The sequence below is a fragment of the Solanum stenotomum genome, chromosome 2 (genome assembly GCF_019186545.1).
Source record: "Solanum stenotomum isolate F172 chromosome 2, ASM1918654v1, whole genome shotgun sequence".
Classification (NCBI taxonomy): Eukaryota; Viridiplantae; Streptophyta; class Magnoliopsida; order Solanales; family Solanaceae; genus Solanum; species Solanum stenotomum.
Window position 1 is genome coordinate 2085973 of NC_064283.1, and position 25217 is coordinate 2111189.

Here is a 25217-nt window from a genome sequence, read left to right on the forward strand (position 1 = left end):
TTTTCTTAGACTCCATAAGGAGATCTAGAGAATAATCTACTTGAATGGAAGGGGAGGCCTAATTTTATTTTACCTGGATCAAAAAACTTTACCCCTATGACCTTAGACCTTACCTCACTAATCTTTTATTTTCTCACAGGATTTAGTTTGAGTTGCTTGTCTCAGTAGTTGCATTCCCTCTAGTCCCGCTTTGTGTTAACCTAGAACATAAGAAAGTCTCTGTAGATTCTAAAAGTGCTCATCTTAATCTTTTTTTTTTGACTCGACTCAAGCTCATCATAACATCTTCATATGACCTTGAAAGGGCTCATCATAACCCTTTTTGTGACTTGACTCAAGCTCATCATACATAATTCAATTTTCTCTTTTTCATATTCTATTGATTAGAAGCATGCAGGAGCGCCCACATAGTGTAATTTTTGACAAAGAGTGTCTATACGTGGCTACCTCATTGGTCGTGTTTTCCTAAACTTGGATGATCACATCATGAACATCATCGTGTTTTACTTTACTTGGATGAACATCGTGTTTTCATGAGTTGATTTTAATTTGTCATTCCTACTATTTATCTGTGTTTGAAATCTTCATATGTTTTGATGTATTTGTATGTCTAAATGAATGTGATCAAAGTGTGAACATCTCGTACAAATTCTTTAAAAAATACGCTAACAAGTATCATTTTTTTATATACTGGTATACATCAAAACCTTATACATACATACATGTAAGTGAATTTGTAACATTCCGTATTACATTATTCACAAGTTTTATTCAATTCAATCATTTTAAACTTTTTTGAAGAAAAAAAATCGATTGGGTTGGAATTTCATTCTACGTCAAGTTGCATAAATACAAGTGATCTAACTATCTAAGTACTACGACATGAAATGTCATTTGGTTCGAAATTCACTCAATTTCACTTGATACCAAACAATTTTAGCTGGTCTCAAAACCTATAGGACAATACTCCAATAATGTTCACTTGATGTCCTTTTCTAATTGATGTTTCATACTTGTACTTATTTTAAAAAAAGTTTTGTACTTATTTGTGTTTGTTTTGAAATGTCTTAATTAGTTGAAAAGGCTTAAACAACACATGTTGTTTGACTTTATTGAGCATGTTTGTTGAAGAAAACAAAATGAATCTACTACGTTGTAATCAAAAGAACTTCTCGAGCAATTAAATCTAACCGTTGAAATTCATATTAGAAGGTTGTGTATTAAATTTGGATGAAATTTGAAGCAAAAATCTTTTGCAAAGTTGTTCTGACGATCCATCAAGACTCATGGTAAGGTAAGGTCTATCCATCAAAACTTTTGATTATTCTCAATGACTTGTGAATTATTTATTTTAAAATTGACAGTAATTTGCACTCAAATCCTACCGATTCATCAAGAATCGAGGCAAGTACAAGTCTTAGCGCATCCATATGACTTTTTAACATTCAACAAGACTTGCGGCAAAATAAGACTCTCAAATTAAAAAAAGATCAATCCTAAATAAGCTTCAACCGATTCTCATTATAAATCTTTTTATAAGCAAGGAGCTATCTATAGGAAGATAATTGTCAGGTTAGTCTAGTCGGAAAGAAGCTTGCTTACACCTCCTGACCCGCAAATTCCAAAATCAGATATATTCAAATGAAGTAAAAAACTTAAATAATAGCACGACAATAGTCCTATTTGTGCAAAATCACCCTAATAAATCTCAAATCAGGAATAAGAACTTGGATTTGGATCCAGTCAATTTCTAGTCACTGGCCTTGTACTAATATTCAGGCCCAGTAATAATGACTATCTATAATTGGGCCTAATCAGCATAACGGCCCATATTGATTGGCCCATGAGGATGGCGGCCCAAAAAACCCATTTCACTCTGCCTTGAAGAAAAAGAAAAGGTAGCTCAAGCTTTCACTCTCCGAACTCCATTAAAGGAAGAGAAACACAAACACAAAGAAGCATAGAACAGACTCTGTGATTCCAACTCCACAAAACGACAGCGTTTTTGATCGATAACATTTCGTATACACAATGTTCAGAAACCAGTACGATACCGATGTGACGACATGGTCGCCGGCGGGAAGGCTATTTCAGGTGGAGTATGCAATGGAGGCAGTGAAGCAAGGTTCGGCGGCGATAGGTTTGAGATCGAAGACGCATGTGATTCTCGCGTCTGTTAACAAGGCAAATTCTGAGCTATCTTCTCACCAGAAGAAGATCTTCAAAGTTGATGACCACATCGGAGTTGCAATCGCTGGACTCACTGCTGACGGCCGTGTACTTTCTCGTTATATGCGTACTGAGTGTATTAACTATAGTTACTCGTATGAGTCGCCGTTACCTGTCGGGCGTCTTGTTGTTCAGCTTGCTGATAAAGCTCAGGTCTTTCGCTCAAACCCTAAATTGTTTTTGTTCTCTGCTTAGTGTGGTTTAATATTTGCTGATTAGCTGAATCTTTGTTGTGATCGATGAAATGGAGGGTTAGGGTTTTACTTTGGATTGAGAAATCCCCCTTTTAACTTGGTGGAAGGTCAGTTGGATTTTTTTCCACAAATGCTAGTTATTCTGCCATTAGTTTCTCACTTGTTTATTCCTAGTCACTTCCAAACCACAACAAATAGGCACCAAATCTAGGAAAGTTTGGGGTTTTCCTCCTATTTCCATTTAGTCTATGAGTCACAATTTCAATGCTGTTAACACTACGAAACTAAAATGGTTAATCATGAAACAGGTTTTTTTGGATCCTTTCTGTTCTTTTAGGTAAACTTGTGTACTGCTCTATAGGTATATTTAGTGATGGAGTTGGAACTTATAAGAAGATTGCAATGTTTAAGTTATACTTATCACTGTGGTTTTGTCAAAAAAAAGTTATACTTATCACTGTGGTGGTTTAAGGAGAAAAAACACGCTAGAGTTTGCTGCCTTAGTTCACAAAATCAGTCGGTTGCCTATATGCTAGATGTTCATTTCTCCCACCTGAGGTAGCACTACCCTATATTTCTTCAAACTCCACAAAGACTTTAGTTATTTTTACATTACTGCTGAAATGGTGGAATTTTTTTTCAGCAAATGGCTAAGAGACAGCTGGGGAATAGCTTGAACACCTTTATTGCCCTTTTGTGCAGTCCTTGTAAAATGCCTGCTCACTTTACACTCGTCAAATATCCATTAAATCAATTTGAAACTCGGGTGAAAAAAGTTGCATATTTAAGATTTATCAGAGAACTATCAAGTTCAAATTATGATTTTCTGCACTTTTAGTGCATGCAAATGCTGTAATCAGTGATGTTCCTTAAACATATTCCATAAGAATTTATCTTTTTCTAGAGAAGTAAGAAGTGTTATATATCGTAATCTATGTTGCTCGAATACGAGTGGGGCCACTCAACACGAGTGCAGATCCAGAAGTCACATTCATCATCACCTAAGATACAACCAATGAATGTATAAAACAACAAACTCGCTTTGTTTCACTTTATATAAGATAATTTGATTGGGCGCGGAGTTTAAGAAAGAAAAGTAGACTTTTACAACTTGTGGTCTTAAATATGTCATGATATTTGTGTGGTTATAAGACTTTTGATACATGGTCTTAAAAGTGTCATAACATTTGTGTGGGCCTGTGGCTATAAAGACTTATCGCTAAGGGTAAAATGGGACATTCGAGTTAGATTGTTTCCAAACTTAAGAGTGGTAACATTCTTTTGGAATGGACTAATAAGTAATAATGCCATTCTTTTTTAAAATGAGGGAGTATCTAAGTATATGTTTTGGCAATTAGTTGAAGTTATTTAAATAAAGCTGGTATAATTAAATTCTATGTAAATACTTAGGTATTCTGTTACAATCAACCAAATACCCGATAAACCTGTACTTTTTAGCAATAGATTTAGTGAAAGAAACCCAAGTTAGGTTGACCAAATCCGGTGTGGATCCCACACCCACTCTCAAATCGTGTTCGCTTGACATGGATGCCGCAATTTTTTTGAAGGATTTGATCAACATAGATCATAATCAAATTGTAGCAATGGTTGCCCAATAATTCCTCCCTTCCACTTTACAAATGAGGTGCTTTAATTTGTTCCTGCATCTTGGTTAATTATTACTACTTTGATATTGCCCCTTTAGAATTTTCAAGTTACACGTTCCTATTATTTGGAGTAAAATTGGGTATAAATTCACTGGATTTTCATGTCAGATATCAATATATGATGTTTTGGTATCCCGTGGAATTAGTCGAGGTGCGTGAAAGCTGGCCCGGACACCACGATCATAAAAAAAAGTGATGTTTAGGAAATTAGATACTATCTAGCAAAGGTGATCATGGTATTAAATGAAGTGCTGTTATAGGTAGTTTACCAGTAATAGTTAATGCTGCTGTTCAAGCTTTTAATAGTGCCACCGCTCTAAATCTTCTCATAACAGCGTATTCGCTCTATTTTAATTGTGTGCCTAGTGTATGCTTCCCGACCGATCTTATCGCAAACTATAGCATATACTAGATCTTACTAGACAGCAACTTATACTTTTCTTATTTTGAGAGTAAAGCGAGGGGTTTGCAGTGTAAAGTTTGAACTATGGTCTTAAGTTATGATCATGTTAGCTGCAAAATTTTGTCATCAGAGGTACTCCTTGAAATTTCTTGTTGCTAACTGTTGGTGAATGCAGTCCAAGTAGGTTTTGCGGCTGTTTTATTTTGACAGCAATTTCTCATGTATCTGACATTCTGAAATTTCACTTAGTTCCTTAAACTGTAGAAATCTCCCATTGAGGTAGAGGAAAATATAAACATGCGCCCGGTAAAGAAAAGCCAAGTATAAAGGCCAGTCCATGGTATAGTAGGCCAATTTTGTCGTGATACATTTTTAGGTTTTGGGGCATAAGAGTGTCCTGACTTTGTCACTGTTGAAACGCAATGGAAATTGAGGGACATTCTTCCATTTAAGTCATTGAAGACTTGCCTTGATATGAAGACCNAAAGCTGGCCCGGACACCACGATCATAAAAAAAGTGACGTTTAGGAAATTAGATACTATCTAGCAAAGGTGATCATGGTATTAAATGAGGTGCTGCTATAGGTAGTTTACCAGTAATAGTTAATGCTGCTGTTCAAGCTTTTTAATAGTGCCACTGCTCTAAATCTTCTCATAACAAAGCATAGCGTATTCACTCTATTTTAATTGTGTGCCTAGTGTATGCTTCCTGACCGGTCTTATCGCAAACTATAGCATATACTAGAGCTTACTAGACAGCAACTTATACTTTTCTTATTTTGAGAGCAAGGCGAGGGGTTTGCAGTGTAAAGTTTGAACTAAGGTCTTAAGTTATGATCATGTTAGCTGCAGCATTTTGTCATCAGAGGTACTCGAAGTTTCTTGTTGCTAACTGTTGGTGAATGCAGTCCAAGTAGGCTTTGCGGCTGCTTTATTTTGACAGCAATTTCTCATATATCTGACGTTCTGAAATTTTCACTTAGTTCCTTAAACTGTAGAAATCTCCCATTGAGGTAGAGGAAAATATAAACATGCGCCCGGTAAAGAAAAGCCAAGTATAAAGGCCAGTCCATGGTATAGTAGGCCAATTTTGTCGTGATACATTTTTAGGTTTTGGGGCATAAGAGTGTCCTGACTTTGTCACTGTTGAAACGCAATGGAAATTGAGGGACATTCTTCCATTTAAGTCATTGAAGACTTGCCTTGATATGAAGACCCAGAATTGTGATGTTCTTTTCTGCTTTAATGATTTGGATATAGTTACATCAGGTTTACTCAACCTGAGGTCTTACTATTGTAATTTTTAGTTAGTTCATTAGCCAATATAAAAAGGTTTTAAAAGAGGACTCTTCGAGTTCTTCCCAAGGAAGCATATGGTTTATTTGGATAAGCAGGCTGAATCTTTTACTTCTGCACAATCCGTTGCGTGCTTGTTGATAGGTTGCATCAACTGTGTTTTCATAATTTCTCCCAAAAGTGTTCTCATGTAAGGAAAAAGTGGAGGTTGGCTCTTAGTGATGGTTGGTATGCATCATGTTCGAACAATTTTGTTCCATAATACAAATAGAAAAATCAACAAAGTTGTTTTAGTTCTTTTTGACAGTGAACCAGGAGACCTACAAATGACACATGTCGAGCCTTGGTTGTGGGGCAAAAGTAAAGAAAGAATAAAAATTGTTTGGGTCTGTTGTCTTGTCTTGGTGGATTTTGAGCTGAATGCATTTCCCCCCTGCATTTCTCAGGATGATTTGTTAATGCAACAAATGTTTATATTGGTATATGAGGCTAACTGTCTGATTCAGAAGTTGATGCCTATTTTTGCGCTTTATATCATCTTAACATTTGCTTTTGTGGCAGGTTTGCACTCAACGATCCTGGAAACGGCCTTATGGTGTTGGCTTGCTTGTTGGTGGACTGGATGAGTCTGGTGCTCACCTTTATTACAATTGTCCTAGTGGTAACTACTTTGAGTACCAAGCTTTTGCCATTGGATCTCGGTCACAAGCTGCAAAAACCTACTTGGAACGTAAGTTTGAGACTTTCATGGAATCTTCACGTGAAAGCCTGCTTAAGGACGCACTCTTTGCACTGAGAGAAACTTTGCAAGGAGAAAAACTAACAAGCTCCAATTGCACGGTCGCTGTGGTAGGAGTAGGAGAGGCTTTCCATACACTGGACAAGGAAACCATACAAGCATTGATCAATGAATTTGAGATAGCTGGAGAAGATGCTCCTGCCGAAGTCCCGGAGGAGGCTGGTAGTGATGAACCAGCAGCACCTGAAGAGGGTGCTGCCCCTGCTGATGAAGGAGCCGCCCCAATGGATATTTGATAACTTATGCCCTCCTTTAGGCCTCACTTCTTTCATATTCAGAGATTTCTTCTTAGAATGTTGAGATTTTGTGTGGCACGATGGGTTATATTTTCTGCTTGGATGTTTTATTATGCAATCGTGCTTTACTTTGGTCCAAACAATTTAAAACTCTTGCTTCTGAAATTGAACTACTTAAAACTTAAATGACTTTGTTGGGTTGGATCTCTCTCTCCCTCTCCTCTCTTCCCGCCCCCGCCCCCTTTGTGTCTTTCGTTGTTAAGCACAGTCCATTTTCTTCAGTCAGAGACTATCGATGAAATGATGACATGGCCTTTGTGCTTCAGTATAGCTCCATAAGCAGCTGACCAATGAATAAGTTACTCATTTTCTGGTCCTAATCTGGGCAAGAATAGGGAGGACAGTTGCTTATAGTAATGGTTGGACTAAACTATATATTTGATTAGAATTGTCGTTTAAGCAAACTCATATATATCCCTACGTATTATAACTATACAACTTATAGGTTATATGCCGATGCTTGATTCATATATATTCTTACATGTTAGAACCATTCAAATTAGCTAACTTTTTTCCCAGCAAAAGTAGAAGTTTATATGACATATACAGTGCATTTTGATATATAAATGAGCAAGTGCTAGTTGTTAGCAAATGTTTATTTGGGTCCTCAATCTTCACTCGGAACACTACAAAATATACTGGACTTTGAACGTTGTAAATTGTAACATATAAATCTGGGATACTTCTGAGAATGATTATGATTTTTCATCATCAACTCCAGTTGCAAGTAGCAAAATGTACTATAATTAACAATTGCAATCGAAGTGAATCACAGAGAGAACCATTGATCTACTTGAACATAATATCTTGTAGTTTGTTTTGGGAAGGGGGATACATGTTCTGGCCATGGAGGGATATAAACAATGCTCGATTTAGAGTTAAGAATCATAAAGCAGGAACAAGAAGTAAAACCTCGATTCTCTGTTCAATGGCAACTTTCAAGACATTGCATATAATAATAAAACTGAATCTTTGACACCTGAATTGAGATGGAGATCTAGATCAAACAATATGAACTTTTACGTTCAACATTTCTTCGCGAGAAGTCAAATAACAAGGAGTAGGCACTTTAAAAACACAGCGCTGCTCTTTCTATTGAGTTAGGGAGTGGGGGAGGCGATGAAGAAGCCTTGTGACAGCAGAACAAGGCCACTCTTCTATGTCACAACAGAGGATTTGCTTGGTTCTGGAAGTTGGAGTCCATTGGTCTTCATTTGTTTGTACATCCATTGCCAGTTTTCAGGTGTTACCTCACCCCCAAGAGATCGAATCACAGAACCACCGCTGCAAGAACCCACCCAGCAACATTCCTCCAGTGGCAATCCCCTTACCAATCCATACAAAAACCCACTTGCAAACAGATCTCCTGCACCTGTAGCATCAGTAACTTTCGCTTCGCCAATCGCTGGAACACGTACAAACTGAAAACCAAAATAATACTTCATGTTTATAACCCTAATAACAAACACTAAGTATAGATCACAAATTATCAGCGAAAAATGTCATTTTATGACATAATGTTTATAACCACAAGTTCATTTAAAAAATTCCTTCTTTGTTAAACTCCACGGCCAGTCAAATACATTCACATAAAATGAAATGGAGAGAAAATATTAAATTGCTAGTAGCCTACTATAAGAATGACAAGAACCACCGAGTTGGGGGCACTCGATTACCATCTTTAAATAATATGAACATCCAGAAGACCAGAACAAAAGGTTCTTTTTTAATCACTGTGTCTTAAAGATGGACTGCAGGTGGGGAAGGATTAGAGATACCTCTTTCTCATGTTTCGCAATGCACCCGTTTTGGGCTAAGGTGACAACAGCCCACTTGCAATGTTTAGCCAAATATTCAAGTGCTGCATCAGGATCTGCTTTCTCTTCATCCCTGCATCAAATGTTGGAAAAACATAAATCGTCATTTGCATGAATTGCCTATCAATATCGTAGTCAATAAACACAATTTCTTAGTTTTAAGTAATCACCTTAGTAGCTCAGTTGCTTCATCCTCGTTTGCAAAGCAAAGGTCTATGTTTCCCGACTCCAATAATTCAATTAGAGGTGATTTAAACTTCCTCACCATCTGCCATATATTAAGAATATCATAAAGGAACCAAAAAAAAAAAAAACCCAACTCCTATTATCATTAACACTTATCAGACATATTTCAACAGAACAATGTAATTTGAGTTTCGTTCATACGTGTGTTCTTATATATGTTTCCAACTATGGAGTATGGACAGCTCAAATAAAGAGAATGAAATAAGATCATTGTATCAATTGAGAAGACATGTAACTGTTTCTGCTTCATAAACTCAAAGCAAATAATGAAATACCAAACTTCAAATAATACCATGTAGCCTATGCGAACAATTACCTCAAAGCTGGCAAGATCAAGAGAAACAAAAAGGCCTTCTTCCTTTGCTATTTTGATGGCCGCCTTAATAACTTCTACATTCAGTATGGCATATCTCAGTACCAACCACTGTTACAAAAAAATAGAGGCAAATAAGTGAAGAAATTTTCAATGCTACAATTCCCCAGTGTAGTCCTCCAACGAGTAGAAATTAAATCGTTTTCATAAATGGATCAGCAAACTCTACATGTTACTGGGAAAACATACAACATTGTAATAACTAATTGTATACAAAATGATGGAGATAAGAGTTTAAAATATCAAATAAGGACTCCTCACCTTGGAACCTTTGAAGTCCTCTCTTTTCAGTTCATCTGCCTGATAAAGCAAGGAAATAATAAGACAAACGTACGGTCACTTTGCTTAATATTTTACACGTCATTAGAATCATTACCCACCACTGAGTTTGACTAGATGAAAGTAGAAATCACCTGAACTTTCACAGAGCCAGACAAACAGGGACGCATGGTACGATTGCCAACTTCGTCAACCAGACAAACACACTGTACATCAAAAATTACATGGTATTAGAAACCGGGGAATCATCTATATACAGAATCTTAATATCCCAACAAATGTGCTCACCTGAGCTGTAGTTCCATTCTTCAATCTCAATCTTGAGAGATCCACTTTGGAAAGGCCCATGTTGCTCATAAATAATTTACCTTCTTCATCTTTGCCACAAGCCCCAATGATCCCACTACTAATCCCAAAGCCAGCAGCCAACCCCCTAATTGTATTTGCAACACTACCTCCAGCTATAGTCTTCAATAGGGATTCATTGTCAGTAGAAGGAAGGATATGGGCGTTAAGCTCGTTGAGTATATGCTTTAACTCTTCAACTGCAACCTTCAGTTAACAAAGGAAACTAAATGGATCAGACTCTTGTTTAGAACAAATAAGGACATTTGTAGCAAACATAATATTTCATGGTTTTTGTATTTTAGCATGCCATTTTTTTATGAGCATTATGCCTCTCCTAGCTGGCAGTTACGGGCGAGATAAGCCAACCAACTATGAATCAATGGTCGGCTATATGAATCCTATATTTCAAATCAGTTTTCACATCCCAGCAAATTCAGCACTCAGAAATCATAGTTTAGACTATTTTACTTCTGCTTTCATCCTTTATCCGGGCTTGGAACCGTTTGCACATAGGCAGAGTGAAGGGTGAGATATGCAATAACATAATCTTTTAACAAATGAACCACATGGACTAGAGAAAAAGGAAGTTAATGAATCAAATGTAAAATGCATTCTATCAACTCATCCAAAACATCCTCTCAGTCCAAAGTATCAAATGCGAGCCAAATTCCCTCATTTTCAGTCTAAGATTGATAGTAGTAGGAAACCCGAAACTCAAAAGGTTATTCTACAATGATCAACCTATAATGTTCAATTGTAGAATCACAAAAGACATAACTCACGCATAATCCCCTTTCAGATTCTATGATACATCAAACTTCATCAGCAAAAAAGGTTCTATCTTGTTTCGCAGTCTACACAGGATTTTGCTAAATCAATAAATTGATCTATTTGGATTTTGACATTGTCACCATCCCATCCCAATGAAATTAAAAAGCACTTGACATATTCTAATCAACAACAATCAAACTCAGCTACCAAACTCCCTGTCCCACCCCACAACTAAAGCAACAACAACAACATACTCGTAAAATCCCACAAGTGGGGTCTGAGAGGGTATAGTGTACGCAGACCTTACCACTTCCGACAGACTCGGCTCAAGTGCAGCAAATCCCACCCCCACAACTAAAACAAGATAATTAAACACATACACACACTAAAACAGAGAATCAAAAGATCCAAAGAGCAATAGAATCTACTGCAAAAAAAAGTGGAACTAAAACATACAAGCTAGCTGAAAATTTACACATATACAACACAGAATTCAAAGATCTATTTTTTTTTTTAGCAATTGGCAATAAAACAATCAATTATATCAAAATCAAACCAACCCCAAACCTTAAAACCCCCAAACAATAAAAAAGATTCCATCTTTATCACAAAAATTGTATATAATAAAGAATTAAAAAAAAACAAGAAAGAGGAAGTACTGGGAAAGAGCCACCACGTTCACCGGGAATTTGGGAGAGAAGAGACCAATCCACCTTAGCTATATGATCTACTAGGGCAAATGGTTGTAGTCCAAGTACAACTGGTGCACCTATATTTACACTTTCACTGTGATTTTCACCATTAATGGTGGCTGGTCGAATTTCAACTCCCATAATTCCCCTATAAATTTTGCTCTGTTAACTTTGTCTGTAATCCTCCAATTTATAGGCGCTCTATTCTTTACTGTACAATATTGCCACTACTAGTCCACTTGTTTTTTAATTTTAGTCCTCTTCTCCAAATATATAATCATAACTCTTTAATTCTATAAATTTGCTAAAATTGAGCATTTTTGCTCTAACTAATAAAATAGATTTTAAAAGTAATGTTAACTATCATAAAACATTTTATCAAAGATATGAGGAAAATCCATTATTGAAAAATCAATTGACTCGATTGGTTTGATTTCAATTTTTGTGTAACTTTTCACAAATTCAACCAAGTTCAATTGTTTTTTCGTATGTTAAAAATAGGAGAAATGAAAAAATTGATCAAATTTAATTATTATGCAATTTTTTTAGTATAAACCGATAAAAAAAGTTATTTTAAAAAAAATGACCGAGCTTGGTTTCTTTTTTTTTTGGCTAAACTTCAATCATTTTAAATAAAATATCGATCTCTCATTAAATTTTCCAGGTTTTTTGCTAAAACACGATCGAGCTAAGTTGATTTTTTTTTTTTTTAAAAAAGCAAATCTAGGGGTGAGGTTGATTTATTTTTCCATAGGTTTAAAAGTAGATCGATTTTTTATAGTCATCATTAATTTTTAAATTCATTATATTGGCTAGATCAAAAGTGTTTTACTCTAGCAATTTTAAAAATTAAAGATATATAAAATTATATTTGGAGGACCAAAATAGAATTACTCCCCTTTATAAGAAAGAAAAATTGTTTGGCTTAAAACTCAATTATCAATCCAGCCTCCATAGATTATATATATTTTATTTTAAGAAATGTATTTTGATTAATAAGCTAGTGTATGCTGACGGCACCAAGCATGCTTTTTTGAATTTTGACAAAAAAAATATGCCCCTCCAAATACAATTTTTAAATATATTTGTCTTTTTGGTTTTGTTTTTAATGGTTTTGGAATTTTTATTAATGAATAAATTCGTATATTTTTATCTGCAAAATGAACTAATTAAAATCGAACTTTAATTTCTTACGAGAACAACACTAAACTTGCCTGTTCATGTTAAATTATTTTTTGTATATGCAAGGCATGCATGCACATGAAATAATTGATAAGTTTTGTTTAACTTAATTCCACCATTAATTAATTGTTTTACAAATAATAACATGCTCGTTTATTTAGCAAATCTTAGCAAAGTCATTTCCAAACTTCTATAAGTACGAGATGAAACATTTATTAATGTTTTCTTAGAACGTAAGATTTCTAATTTTTGTAAACCCAAATAAAGTTTATATATAATTTGCTATTTGAATGTTTTTAGATTATAAAGCATGATAATGCAGTTAAAAAATTATACTTTGAAGAGTTCAGATATGAAACTCAAAAGATTGAAATAAATTAACAATATTTTGAAATTTCACTCTCTTTTTTACTATATAAATATTCTATAAAATATAATAATCTAATTCACGTATGATATGACAAAACTAAAAAGTAACGATATAAACCAATAGATATTTGATGGTTCATTGGTTTGTCTCTTTCCATAAATTTTCAATTTTGTTGAAATATTTATGGATTTTTGTTCATCATTGTTCATATAGCCTTTAACTGAAACGTATCTAAACTCGTGCTCTTCACTCAGATTTTTGTCTACCTCTCTCTCTCTCTCTCTCTCAATAATGCCTCTCTATATTTCGTACAAATCTTTCTCCTCAATCAAATTTGAAAAACTCCTATTTCATTGAGTATTTGTTCTATTGGTACACTTCTTTTGTTTCTAACGTCAAATATCCACATTAAAGTCCAACTAATTTGAATTCGCGCCCATTTCTGAGGTAATGCTCTCAATAAGATTTTTTCATTCTCAGAGATCAAAGCTGAAATTTTTAATTAAAAAAGATGAAGGGACCCCAAGCATCCCAATACAATCCATGTCGATCAATTAAGAATTGAGATACTCACTAAAACACAAATACATAATTCGATCTAAAGTTATTGAGTTCTGCTGAAACGAAACACCTAAGTAGAATAGTGGCTCCTACCCCACTATGAATGGTGTAGAAAGTACCATTTGTGGAGTGAGTGGACCAATTGTGTAAGAAGAAAAAGTGGTCCAAAAGGAATCTTCTAATGGACCCCTTACAATACATCATACACAGATCTTGAATATATATATTTTTTTCTAAAAGAGAGTGAAAATCAAGTATGCGCCGAAGGGTAAAGAAAAAAAGATTCATGACCAAAGATGACTCCATTCAAAACCAAACAATTCAACAGATCCCAATCATTCATATACAGTCCATTTTGTCATTATAAAAACACAATAAGACAAGGCTGAATTTACGGGGAAATTGCTCATTTTTTGGCTCTTCATACCCCAATCAGCCAATCATCTTTACCTTTATAATATTATATATAATATACTAAAGTTAACATGCCTTAGGTTTAGGTCATTGATTTTCCCACATGCACTGTGCTACTTAGTCATGCATCTCAATAATGCATGGTCGTTAGGAGGAATCTCAAACAAGAAGGGCATTGCTAAACAGAAATGCTTCAACTGATAAATCAATGTTTTATGTTATTCCAAGTACAATTTACCAAATTAATCTAAAACGATTTCTCGAGTTACAAGCACCAAATGCATATGGCTTTTGAGAGTCACTTCCTTTTCCAAGCTGAGGAAAGTGCCTGGGAAACAAGGGCCAAAAGTCTTAACTACAAGCACTGACGTACCGATGCTATCCAATAAGTTTGGTATTATTTGGAAGGGCAACAGCCAATATCCATGACTATTCTCCATACAGATGCTCACGGGGTAAAATAAATCTTTGGAAAGCAAAACAGAGAGAGAGTTGCTTGGGCACTAATCTCATTGGACGATGCTCTTTGCAGCTTTTTCAGGGAGAATATTATCAGGAAGTACAAGCTCGGGAGGTGTTTCACGGACAACACCAATCATAGAATCATATTCCTCATCACGTTTGGCATACTTCTTACGAAGCATCTTTTCAAATTCAATTTCGTCAAAGGACTTGGAATTCTCAGCTGCATGGACACGAGCAAGGTTACAGTAATTGGTTGCTGACTGAGCAATGAAGGCTATCTCTTCATCAGTTAGCTTCCTCAGAAACTTAGCTGGATTGCCTGCCCATACCTGTGTCATATAGATTCACGATTAGATAGTGAGAGCAGCTTAAGCCTCTTAAATCATAATGTGGCTTAATGCAGAGTGTTAAATCCAGCGATTCACCACACTGATTCATAATGGAATGTGAACTAAGATGTAACTTGGTAGACTTATGAAACATTTGACAGTCTTAAACCTCCTTGAACCCCAATCCATAGTTAAGACAGTGGGATAAGTCAAATTTTACAGGAAAATTAAATGAGTCAAGTTATAAGTTGGGTGTCAAAGTTTCGATCCCATATCCACAAAACTTATGACTTTGCAACATATAAGTAACACTGTTGTATCTGACCTATTCAGAAAAGCATAGCAAACAAAATATTTAGAATTGCATAAGGAGCTGCTTTCTCCAACCATTCTTTTTCTTTAGGACAAAATAGACTTTACCTTTTCTGTGTAGCGGTAATAAACTAGGAATTTTGAAGGCCTAATTGCAATGAAGCTCAGATAGATAAGGGCAAGTTCCTATATGATAATACAGTATTGCCAAATGCAATATCTAATATAAGACAAAATCCAATCATGTCCTCAACATCTTTACATCTCTCTCATATCCAGTATAGGTGGGCCAGAGAGTGAAACCCACAAAAGAAAGAGAAACTCCATACACGTATTTTAAGAGGTGAGGTGTTATTGCTAGCAAGCAGCAGCAAACATAGGTATCTGTCTCAAGAGGAGAGTAGAACACCTCCATGGAATTTCACCCATTCTACCACATCTTTTAACAGCGGACTTACTGTAAATAAATCATTGGTGATGATGAGGGGACTACTGGATACCTACCTCTCCGGAGGGAATCCTTGTGTTCTGTTTCACAAGGGATCCTGCAGCAACCATGGCATGTTTCTCTACATGAACACCATCAAGCAGTGTGGCTCCCATACCAATGAAGGCCTCATCCTCAATGGTGCAGCCATGTACAACAGCACTATGACCTACAGAAAGCTGAAGTCACTATCCATAAAACCAAGGTAACGGATGCTAAGGCCAGACTTGAATACTTACCAACAGTGACATTGTTCCCTATAATGGTGGGCAGCACCTTTTGACTTATGTTTGATTTGGCCACATGAACAAGGGAGTTGTCCTGTATATTGGTGCCAGATCCGACACTGATGCTGTTAACATCACCTGTAAAAGAGAAGGCACATAAAAATTTTAAATACTTCAATATAGCATGCAAATACAGAAAATTTCTTGCCGACTAATAATCACTACACAAAAAAAAATAATGAAGTTGTGCTATCATTAATTATTAGAAATGATTAAATACACCCCCACAGACAATCATATTTGTGATAAAAACCCAAAATAAAAGTTGAATTTCACCTATGATTAGTTGCAAGAGCTCATACACAAGGGGAAGGGGAAACCCACCATGTTGAAATGGGTCATGTATGAGAAATTTCAAATTTCCCTAAACAGGTAGGACTAGGATGAGAACACCCTTACGGCACCTCACATTTTCACTGATTATTTATGGGATAAGAGAAGGTATATGTACTAACACACTATACATAGGCATATGTAAGACAGGTTTTAGGGTCCTTATGTACAAATTAAAACAAAACCACATAAATGGTATTTCATGCATTTAAATTTTCCAAAGTTCCTTTTGCATTCTAAAGTGTCTTGTGGTAATTGAAAAGAATAATATATCAAGGAGAACTGGAGAAGGGAAGAGGAGAAGAGATTTCCTACATCTATCCCAATGAAGCGTCTATCAAACCGTTGCAATTGATGTTTGACGGCCAAAAGAAGGAAAAGATCTACAGAAATTGGGTTTTTGATCTGAAACTAGTGACTCAAGCAAGAAATTGTTCTAGTTCCAAGAAGCCCCCAAAATAACATTTCATTTGCTGATCATTTTTCAATAGTTTGTTCTAAATTAAGAGCTACACTATTCAAAGGGTACTGCACATAGCCACCTGCAACTTCAGTACCCTATGCTAACTGCCATATAGAGGAATTGAGGGAAGAATATAGAAGGCCAACAAGCAACAAAAGATTAACTCTTATTTGCCAATGGATAGCGTGCATCATACAAACTTCACTATTTTATGCACTAGAACAACGGCGGAGTCATGGAAACATGGTCAAAACTACTATTACTTGAGAATCAAAACTGCCATGTAACACTTGAACGTACCATCCAACAATAACAATGTTGTGATAAGATACTTACCTCTTAGCACACATCCATACCAAATAGATGAATTGCGTCCCACATGGACGTCTCCAATGACTGTGGCACCTGGAGCTACAAATACATCCTTATCCACCACTGGAGCTTTATCAAATATGTTCATAAGAGTCCGATGCCTGGACACTGAAACATAGAAGGTGTAACTAACTAAGCTTAAGTTCAAATTTGACCACTTAAAGGAGTCTAATTACTAGAAGGAAGGCTACATAACAGACATTTTTTTTCTTTTAATAAGGGAGATGGTGTTTGAGAATTGTTGCATGAAAGATCAATGAGGCATAACTGGTGCAATTCATATGAGAATAAATAAATATGACAATAATGCATCACTTAATATCATTTATTTTAAAAAAGATAATGGATAATAGTGGCAATAAAGTGGATATTATTCAAGTTACATATCACATCCTGCATTCCTGCTCTTAATAGGCATATTCTATGTTTTAGAAGGGAGAGTGAAGCAACTAGCATAACAATCATGTTCTCAATTCATAATGGAAACCAGCAAGAAATCCACCCAAAATTCCACTTCAGGCCCCTCTTAAGTCAACAACCAACTGATAAAAATGGACCTTGGACTTAACTTAACCCTAAAAGTTAGCTCATAAGGAGAGGATTGTCCAATTACTTCTATCTTTTTAAAAAAGGAGAGGATTGTCCAGATTGTCCAATTACTTCTATCTTTTTAAAAAAGGAGAGGATTGTCCAATTACTATATAAGGAGACCAATTTTACATCTCACAATCAATGTGGGACAACTTAACACTCCCACACGCCCGAGCCTGTCAACGGGAGTATGGACACCATAATATGGGGGTCAAACAATGGATAAACCAAAATTGGGATGTGTCTGGCTTTGCTATCATGATTAGGAGCATCTTACACTTAACCCAAAAGCTAGCCATGAGGTGAGAATTGTCCAAGATATAAGGAGATCAATTCCACATCCCACAACCAATGTGGGACAACTTAAACCAACTTTGTGATCCGTCCTCCATCTCAAGGCACAACTATTTGAATCAGCAAAATACTTGGTGGGCATATAAACTGCCTAATGCACCAATAGTCCTTAAAAATATGCTTAATATGCAGCTGGAATAGGTTGAGTTAATGTCATTAAGCAAATAGGTTCTAAAGAAAGTAGCCAACTCTACTCACTTTTGACAGGTTCCTTACATTGATGAAAGATAGCACCACTTATATAAGCGTAAGTGGTGCTATTCAGACAAGAATGAACCATCCAATACATTTTTCGCCCTAAGTAAGGTCTAACTTGCTTTCTCCCGGGATACTCTTATACAACCAAACAACTTTTGGGAATGGAAGGGTCTTTGGTAACTTAACAACAACCAAAGAGGCTAATCGAAACCCTAACCATGAGTAAAAGGGAATTGATCAAAAGGACCAAGCAAATAGGTTTGTCACATAAGGAAAGGTTCTTCTAAGATACCATCCCTGAAGGTAATCCCCTGTGTTTCTTATGCTTTACAAGGACAATTATAACATATTACATCTTTCATTCTCTTGTACTTCATTTGCGCTCAGAATCAGTTACCTAAAACTACTGAACATAGAATTCAAATAAGCATAAGAGTATGAATATGCATTAGAACCCACTCCAAAATGCCTTTTCCACCCTTTCCTAGTTCTTTTTCCTAAAGCACAACTTCATAGGAACTGGACACCCATTTCAAAAGTGCAAATCTAAGAACTCCAATAATGACCCGAAGAAGACAGGAGAACTGAGCATTCACAAGACTGCATTTCACATTCTCAAGAAGAATACTAGTTGCACTAATTGAGGAGTCACACAATGTTTCTTCCACTAAATTTTTTTCATATAGAAGTTGTGATTTACAGTCTATTTTTGTTTACTGTATGAAATATTCATGTAATTTCTAAATGTCCCCCAAACGAGTATTACCTAGGCCCAACGGATTCAATGCAATAACATAAACAATTGTAGATGTAGAAGAGACAACAATATCATATTGAAACATTGGTAAATAAACGTATTGCCTCTCTACCTCCACGAGGTAGTGGTAAGGTTTGCGTACAGTTTACCCTCCCCAGACCCCACTTTGTGGGATTTCACTGGGTATGTTGTTGTTGTTGTTGGTAAATAAACGTATTAACTCACAACAACTTCAAAATTAGGATCAATTCGTTAATGTCCTCACATTGAAAATCAGATGTTCTAACCTCCACACTCCAAACTTTACCATTTTTTCCTAAACAAAGAGTACTAACAAAGCTCAACGGATGAAATGCAACAACATTAACAAGCATAGAAGTAATAGAGACACAAGGTAAATAAGCTTATTAACTAACGGCAACTTCTAAATTAGGAACAATTTCTAAATGTCCTCACACTGAAAATGAACATCAAATATTCTAACCTCCACACTCCAAACTCTTATCGCTTTTCCCCAAACAAAAAGTATTAACAAATTAGGATAAAATGCAATGACATAAACAATCATAGATGCATCAGCGACACAACATCATATTCAAACATCGGTAAATTAAACATTGTGGAGGAAACGGGAGGTGAGATCTAGGGTTAAGAATAAGGAAATTACGGTGTTCCTCTATGTGGGAGCTGCCTTGAAGGCGATTTCCGACGCGATCAAGAGCTTTGCCGGTCGCTCGAACGATGGATCCCAGGGAGTAAATTGCTTTCCCAAGGGTTCCCATTTTTGACCTCCTCCTTCTTCGTTTAGCCCTCTTTCTGATCAGTGGGGCTGTGCAGTCAAGGTGTTTGTGTTATTGTGGCTTAGCAAAAGAGACGACTGAGTGAGAAATGAAGGCTTTCACAGAGTAATGGTAGGGCAGAATAGTGAATACCACATGCCTAGGGCCTCCAAAGGGTAAATTTGGAAATTAAGTTTTTTTTTTTTTTTTTTTTTTTCAATTTAGAAAATTTTAAGGTTTTTCTTAATTCCAATTGAATTATTCTCCCAAAAGATAGTCATAGAAGTAATCTATCAAAATATAGAAAGTAACTAAATTAAAGTAAATATGGGGTCCTAATGGTCATTGCTCAAATTACAAATAGAACAAATCATATTACATAATCGATAATCTGGCTCTAACGCTACGTTATAAAAAGTAAAAATTCAAATATTTTCTTCGATAAAATAGAACTCTACAGGAGTCGAACTCTAGAGGAGAAGTTGTTTCTTAGAGTTGTATGCTCTCTCTCTATCCCTATTTACTTGTCAAATATTTTCTAATTTGATTTCCCTTTTTACTTGTCATTTTTGACAAATCAAGGAAGAACATTTTTTTTCTTTCTATTATACCCTCAATTTAGTTGCATTGAGTTAATGTATTTGAAAAATATAGTGAAATAAATATGATTAAAACTCTATCACTTAATAGGAGTAATGATAAAATCACTGTACTAATCAATAATCATATTACATGATTAATAACCTGACTCTAATGCTACTCATAAAAAGTAAAAAAACTCAAATATCTAATTGGTGCATGTGAACTCATGACTTCTTCGAAAAAATATATATTTTATGTACATATTTTCTCTTTGTGTCAAAATTGTATGTTCAATTCTCATTTAAGTCTACACTAACATAACAAAATGGGCCTAATTTGAAATTTTCGATATTATAGAAATGGAAGTTAGAAAACCAACACATGCTGCAAAAATTGTACTTTGTGCTTTAACTAACCAATTTCTCTTTACTTTTTTTTAGTTTTACAAAAAGATTGTTGACTATTCTGCATCTAAGAAGGATCCAAGTTGTTGGTGTTGAGGTTCCTTGCTCTTGGAGGCCCGGCTGCAGAGGATTTTGGGGAGAAATCAACTTTGTTATCTGATGACAAAATGTGAGATTGAACCCACCCTTCTTCGTAATGAGGGTGACAACTTCCTAACAACTAAAATATAGAAAATAACAAGATTACATCATCATAGTATCTGACTTTTATTACAAAATGAGTTTATTTATACATATTATACACGTCCAATTAGGCATTATTTCTAGTAGTAGTTTGGAATACTTTATTATCATCAATTTGATTAGTTGATAAAACATGGCCAGCTAAGTCTTATTGCAGTACCTAACTACTACTACTACTACATAGTTTTGCTACTATATATATATTAAAATCCTTCTTCCATTGTATTTCTGAAAATTCTCCATCAAATGAGTGGAAGAACAATTATCTTGATTTTATTTTTTTGGGCTGTTCTTACCATTGTTACTCCTATTCTTGTACGTTTATCAGCTAGTGCTAAAGCCAATGGGGAATTTTTTGTTATCAAACACACAAGTAAGGATATTGTTGAAACGGGAAATCATAATAGCTTTGTTGGTTGGCTATCTGAACTTTCACTTAATTGGTGACGGTTTGATTCCACCTTCTTGTTGTTGATATTGTTAAAATGTTTCATCACTTCCTAGTTTTTATATGGTCTTATGATCAAGTTTGAAGTTATTAGTCTCTCTTTTTGCAGGTGAGCTAAACGCTGGAAAAATGATGGGGTTGTTGCCAAGGAGGGCGCTACACATGGACGACGAGGCTATGGGAGATGAAAATGTTGTTAAGCTATTTTGCTCGGATACTTCAAAAATGTGGTCGTACCTTTGTCAGTTCCTTTAAAAGTAGTGTATGTTTGGAGGATCTAATACAAACATGAGTGACATTTATAGAGGAACCGAGTAGCATAGTTTATAAGGCGTACATGGGGCCAATGATGAAGAGTGAAAAACATCATTTTGGTTGAAGAAATTGAGTACCATTATTTCAAATTGTTAAGGTAACCCCACTTGAGCATTTGAGACATGGTGGTCCTTGCATTATTTTGGCAAGGGATGGATGGACAAAATATGATTTGGTGTATATATATATCTACAGAAGGTACAACAACAATTCCATTTATTATATTACAGAAGCAATTGGTCAATTCTTTTTATTCTATTCGACTTTTTTTTTTTCATTTGTATTTCCTTTCTCATATAACAATAATGGTGGATGTGTAATATATGTATAATATGTGTATGATCGTGTATAATTTATGTATACTGACTAAAGAAAATAAACAGTAATTTGCTCGGCTTTTCGCGTAAGTATCATGATCCATTCTAGAATGAAGAAGCATATTCTTCCTAACAAAAGAAGGTTTACCTAACTAGTATGGAAAAAGCAGTGGAGTATGACTAAAGCATGAATGATTATGTTAGATTGGTAGGGTAATAACTCATCATGTAAAATCATCATACCAAATTGACAATATTTTCCAATCACTATATATCCGCTCATCAGCTATTTGATCGGGATACTATTACATAGGTTCCTAACGGAATTCTTTAGATTTTAAGGCCAACGATCCGTGGATTATGTTCCATACGACACTTGAACTCATAAGAAAGCTAGAGAAAACTGAAATGAGTGAGCCTCATTTATAATCAGTAGAGAGTCCTCTTTGATTGATCTTTATTGACAACAAGACTCTTTCATATTACATCACACCTTAAAATCTGGTACAAGATGGTAGAGCAACAATGTAAAAAGTAAAAAGACGCGAATGTATCTTCCGTTTTCTGTAGTTTCATTATAGTACTACTCAGTATGGACAGAAAAAACAGACTTAAAACATACCATTCAATGTGTCTCCGATGACATAGTTAACAAGCACTCATACTTCCAGATAAAATGTCTGATAACACTCGATCATCTAACAGTTTATTTGAGTGATCGAAGACATCAAACGTGTGGTTTAGACAAAGTGGCCAATGTACTCCTCCACGGTGATGTACTTAACATCTGGATAAAGTTCTGAGGCCTCAACCCCAAATGATGGCTCAATCTCAAAATTGGTTTGATCACCCTTCACGAATGTTGAGTGGTTGATTGCTAGTACGATATTGATTGGCATTGGAGATGCTGCAACAGTATGCAATATACATTGTCAGGATTACCTATGTTAAATTGAAAGAAACAGTAGTCTTGACTAAATATGAATGATATAAAGATTACTGACTCTGGATGTCTTTGAGAATTTGCTCCTCTGGAATGTAGATTTTCTCGAGAGTTTTACCAATCAGTTTCTCCCATATAGCCACAAGCTTGTTGAACGATAAGGTGTTCTTGGGAGGCCTGATGTAAAGGGACTTGTTCAACGTTCTCGGGTCATCAACAGCCTTAATGGTGTAGGTGCCAATGTCATGTTCTTCATTGAATACAGCTGCAGACAAACAGAAACAAAGCAGAAAAAAAGTAAACAAAAATGAGACATTTTGTCATGAACTTGTTCTGTTGGTGCGCGTACCACATTCAAATCAATGGAGTCACCACCTAAGGAATTTTTCTTGACTTACCCTTAACATTTCTGTCTCTGGTAATGATGACTTTGTCTCGAGGAGGAGCAGTGGCTCCTGGCTGGACCAAAGTTGCTAAAAAATAACCAGCAAAACAGTTGCACAAGGCATATAAGTATAGGGAATTTCTTCAGCCTCAATTGCTCTTCGGATTTGGACTTTCACAGCCAATGTAGACTTTGCTGGATCCACAGAGTTCATCCTATCGACATCCATACCAAACTCCGAAGGGAAGAACCTCTGCTAATTTTTAAGAACAAGATAATTAATTCAAACGATTTTCAGATTCTCTAGTGAAATATTCTTCCAAATTTGAGGCATTTAGGTGAACTTGCTGCATATTTCTGTCATACACTTGGTTATGCAGATCAAGATGTTCCACTAGGCCATGTTAACAATTAGTAATCTAACTCATTTTATTACCTTAAATCAACGAGACGAATACTCCCTTAATTAGAGGGTATGTTGCTCGGACTCTCCAAATATGTTGCTGAACCCATGTTGGATCCTCCAAAAATACACTACTTTTGGACGATCCAACACGCAACCATCAACATTATTGAAGTATCCGAGCAACATAGATTTAAGGTTCCTTTAATACTCCAAATTCTCTAATTCAAATGTTTGTCTATAAATTCAAGAATTTTCATCAACAATTACTGTAATCAAGATCATTCAACCCGTCTCTGATGACATAGTACTACGCAGTATGGACAGAAAAAACAGACTTAAAACATATCATTCAACCCGTCTCTGATGACATAGTTAACAAGCACTCATACTTCCAAACAAAATGTCTGACAACACTCATCATCTAACAGTTTATTCGAGTTATCGAAGACATCAAACGTGTAGTTTAGACACCGTGACCAAGGTCTCCTCCACGGTAGTGTACTTAACATCTGGATAAAGTTCCGAGGCCTCAACCCCAAACGATGGCTCAATCTCAAAATTGGTATGATCACCGTTCACGAATGTTGAGTGGTTGATTGCTAGTATGATATTGATTGGTATCGGAGATGCTGCAACAGTATGCAATATACATTGTCAGGATTACCTATGCTAAATTGAAAGAAACAGATGAATGATATAAAGATTACTGACTCTGGACGTCTTTGAGAATTTGCTCCCCTGGAACGTAGATTTTCTCGAGAGTTTTACCAATCAGTTTCTCCCATATAGCCACAAGCTCGTTGAACGATAAGGTGTTCTTGGGAGGCCTGATGTAAAGGGACTTGTTCAACGTTCTCGGGTCATCAACAGCCTTAATGGTGTAGGTGCCAATGTCACGTTCTTCATTGAATACAGCTGCAGACAAACAGAACAAAGCAGCCAAAAAAGTACACAAAAATGAGACATTTTATCATGAAATTGTTCTGTTGGCACGCGTACCAAATTCAAATCAATGGAGTAATTTTTTTCAACTTACCCTTAACATTCCCATCTCCAGGAATGATGACTTTGTCTCGAGGAGGAGCAGTGGCTAATGGCTGAGCCAAATTTGGTATGAAATAACCAGCAAAATAGTTACATGAGACGTAAGTATAGGGAATTTCTGCAGCCTCAATAGCTCTTCGGATTTGGGCTTGCACAACAAATGTAGACTTTATTGGCTCCACAACATTGATCCTATCGACATCCATACTAAACTCCGAAGGGAAGAACCTCTGAATTTTTTTTAGCACAAGATAATTTAGCTCTGTGAACACATTGGGTGTGTTTGGTATGAAGGAAAATGTTTTCCTGGAAAATAAGTAGATTTTTGACTTATTTTATAATCTTTTGGTGGGTGGAGGGGGGCTCGAAGGTAGGGGTGAAAAAAAATAAATTTTGAAGTTGAAAATATTTTTAAAAAACAAACTTAAATTTTTTTTTGGGGTAGGGGGTGGGTGGGGGGGTCGAG

The 25217-nt window shown here is 35.8% G+C and overlaps 4 protein-coding genes across 6 annotated transcripts in view; 1 reads left to right on the forward strand and 3 right to left on the reverse strand.

The window, feature by feature from the left end:
• The first annotated feature begins 1913 nt into the window (after nt 1-1913).
• On the forward strand, nt 1914-6942 carry LOC125855008 (proteasome subunit alpha type-1-A-like). The gene is made up of 2 exons (XM_049534637.1): nt 1914-2382; nt 6351-6942. Exons 1-2 carry the CDS (start codon nt 2032-2034, stop codon nt 6822-6824), a joined length of 825 nt encoding a protein of 274 aa, XP_049390594.1. The 5' UTR covers nt 1914-2031; the 3' UTR covers nt 6825-6942.
• Nucleotides 6943-7839: 897 nt separating this feature from the next.
• On the reverse strand, nt 7840-11590 carry LOC125855391 (uncharacterized). Of its 2 annotated transcripts, XM_049535112.1 has the most exons (9): nt 11378-11590; nt 9888-10151; nt 9734-9805; nt 9582-9620; nt 9264-9371; nt 8872-8969; nt 8663-8774; nt 8031-8305; nt 7840-7990 (listed from the first exon to the last, which is right to left on the reverse strand). In XM_049535112.1, the coding sequence occupies exons 1-8, from the start codon at nt 11549-11551 to the stop codon at nt 8042-8044; spliced, it is 1131 nt and encodes a 376-aa protein (XP_049391069.1). In that variant the 5' UTR covers nt 11552-11590; the 3' UTR covers nt 7840-7990; nt 8031-8041. The 2 variants fall into 2 exon arrangements, with proteins under 2 accessions (XP_049391069.1, XP_049391068.1); XM_049535111.1 differs by having other exon boundaries at nt 7988-8305.
• Nucleotides 11591-14296: 2706 nt separating this feature from the next.
• Nucleotides 14297-19821, reverse strand: LOC125855392 (gamma carbonic anhydrase 2, mitochondrial-like). The gene is made up of 5 exons (XM_049535113.1): nt 19553-19821; nt 16950-17093; nt 15770-15895; nt 15548-15699; nt 14297-14731 (listed from the first exon to the last, which is right to left on the reverse strand). Exons 1-5 carry the CDS (start codon nt 19665-19667, stop codon nt 14447-14449), a joined length of 822 nt encoding a protein of 273 aa, XP_049391070.1. The 5' UTR covers nt 19668-19821; the 3' UTR covers nt 14297-14446.
• A 2703-nt stretch (nt 19822-22524) lies between these two features.
• LOC125856342 (phenylcoumaran benzylic ether reductase TP7) overlaps nt 22525-25217 on the reverse strand; it is a 48346-nt gene continuing 45653 nt past the window's right edge. The window contains exons 4-6 of one of the 2 annotated variants that reach the window (XM_049535860.1): nt 24744-24981; nt 22978-23181; nt 22525-22880 (exon numbers count right to left, since the gene is read on the reverse strand). In XM_049535860.1, the coding sequence (XP_049391817.1) occupies nt 22714-22880; nt 22978-23181; nt 24744-24981 (609 nt within the window). In that variant the 3' untranslated portion in view covers nt 22525-22713. Of the gene's footprint in view, nt 22881-22977; nt 23182-24035; nt 24337-24418; nt 24623-24743; nt 24982-25217 lie in introns of those variants that run through there. The other variant, XM_049535859.1, reaches the window with a different exon arrangement.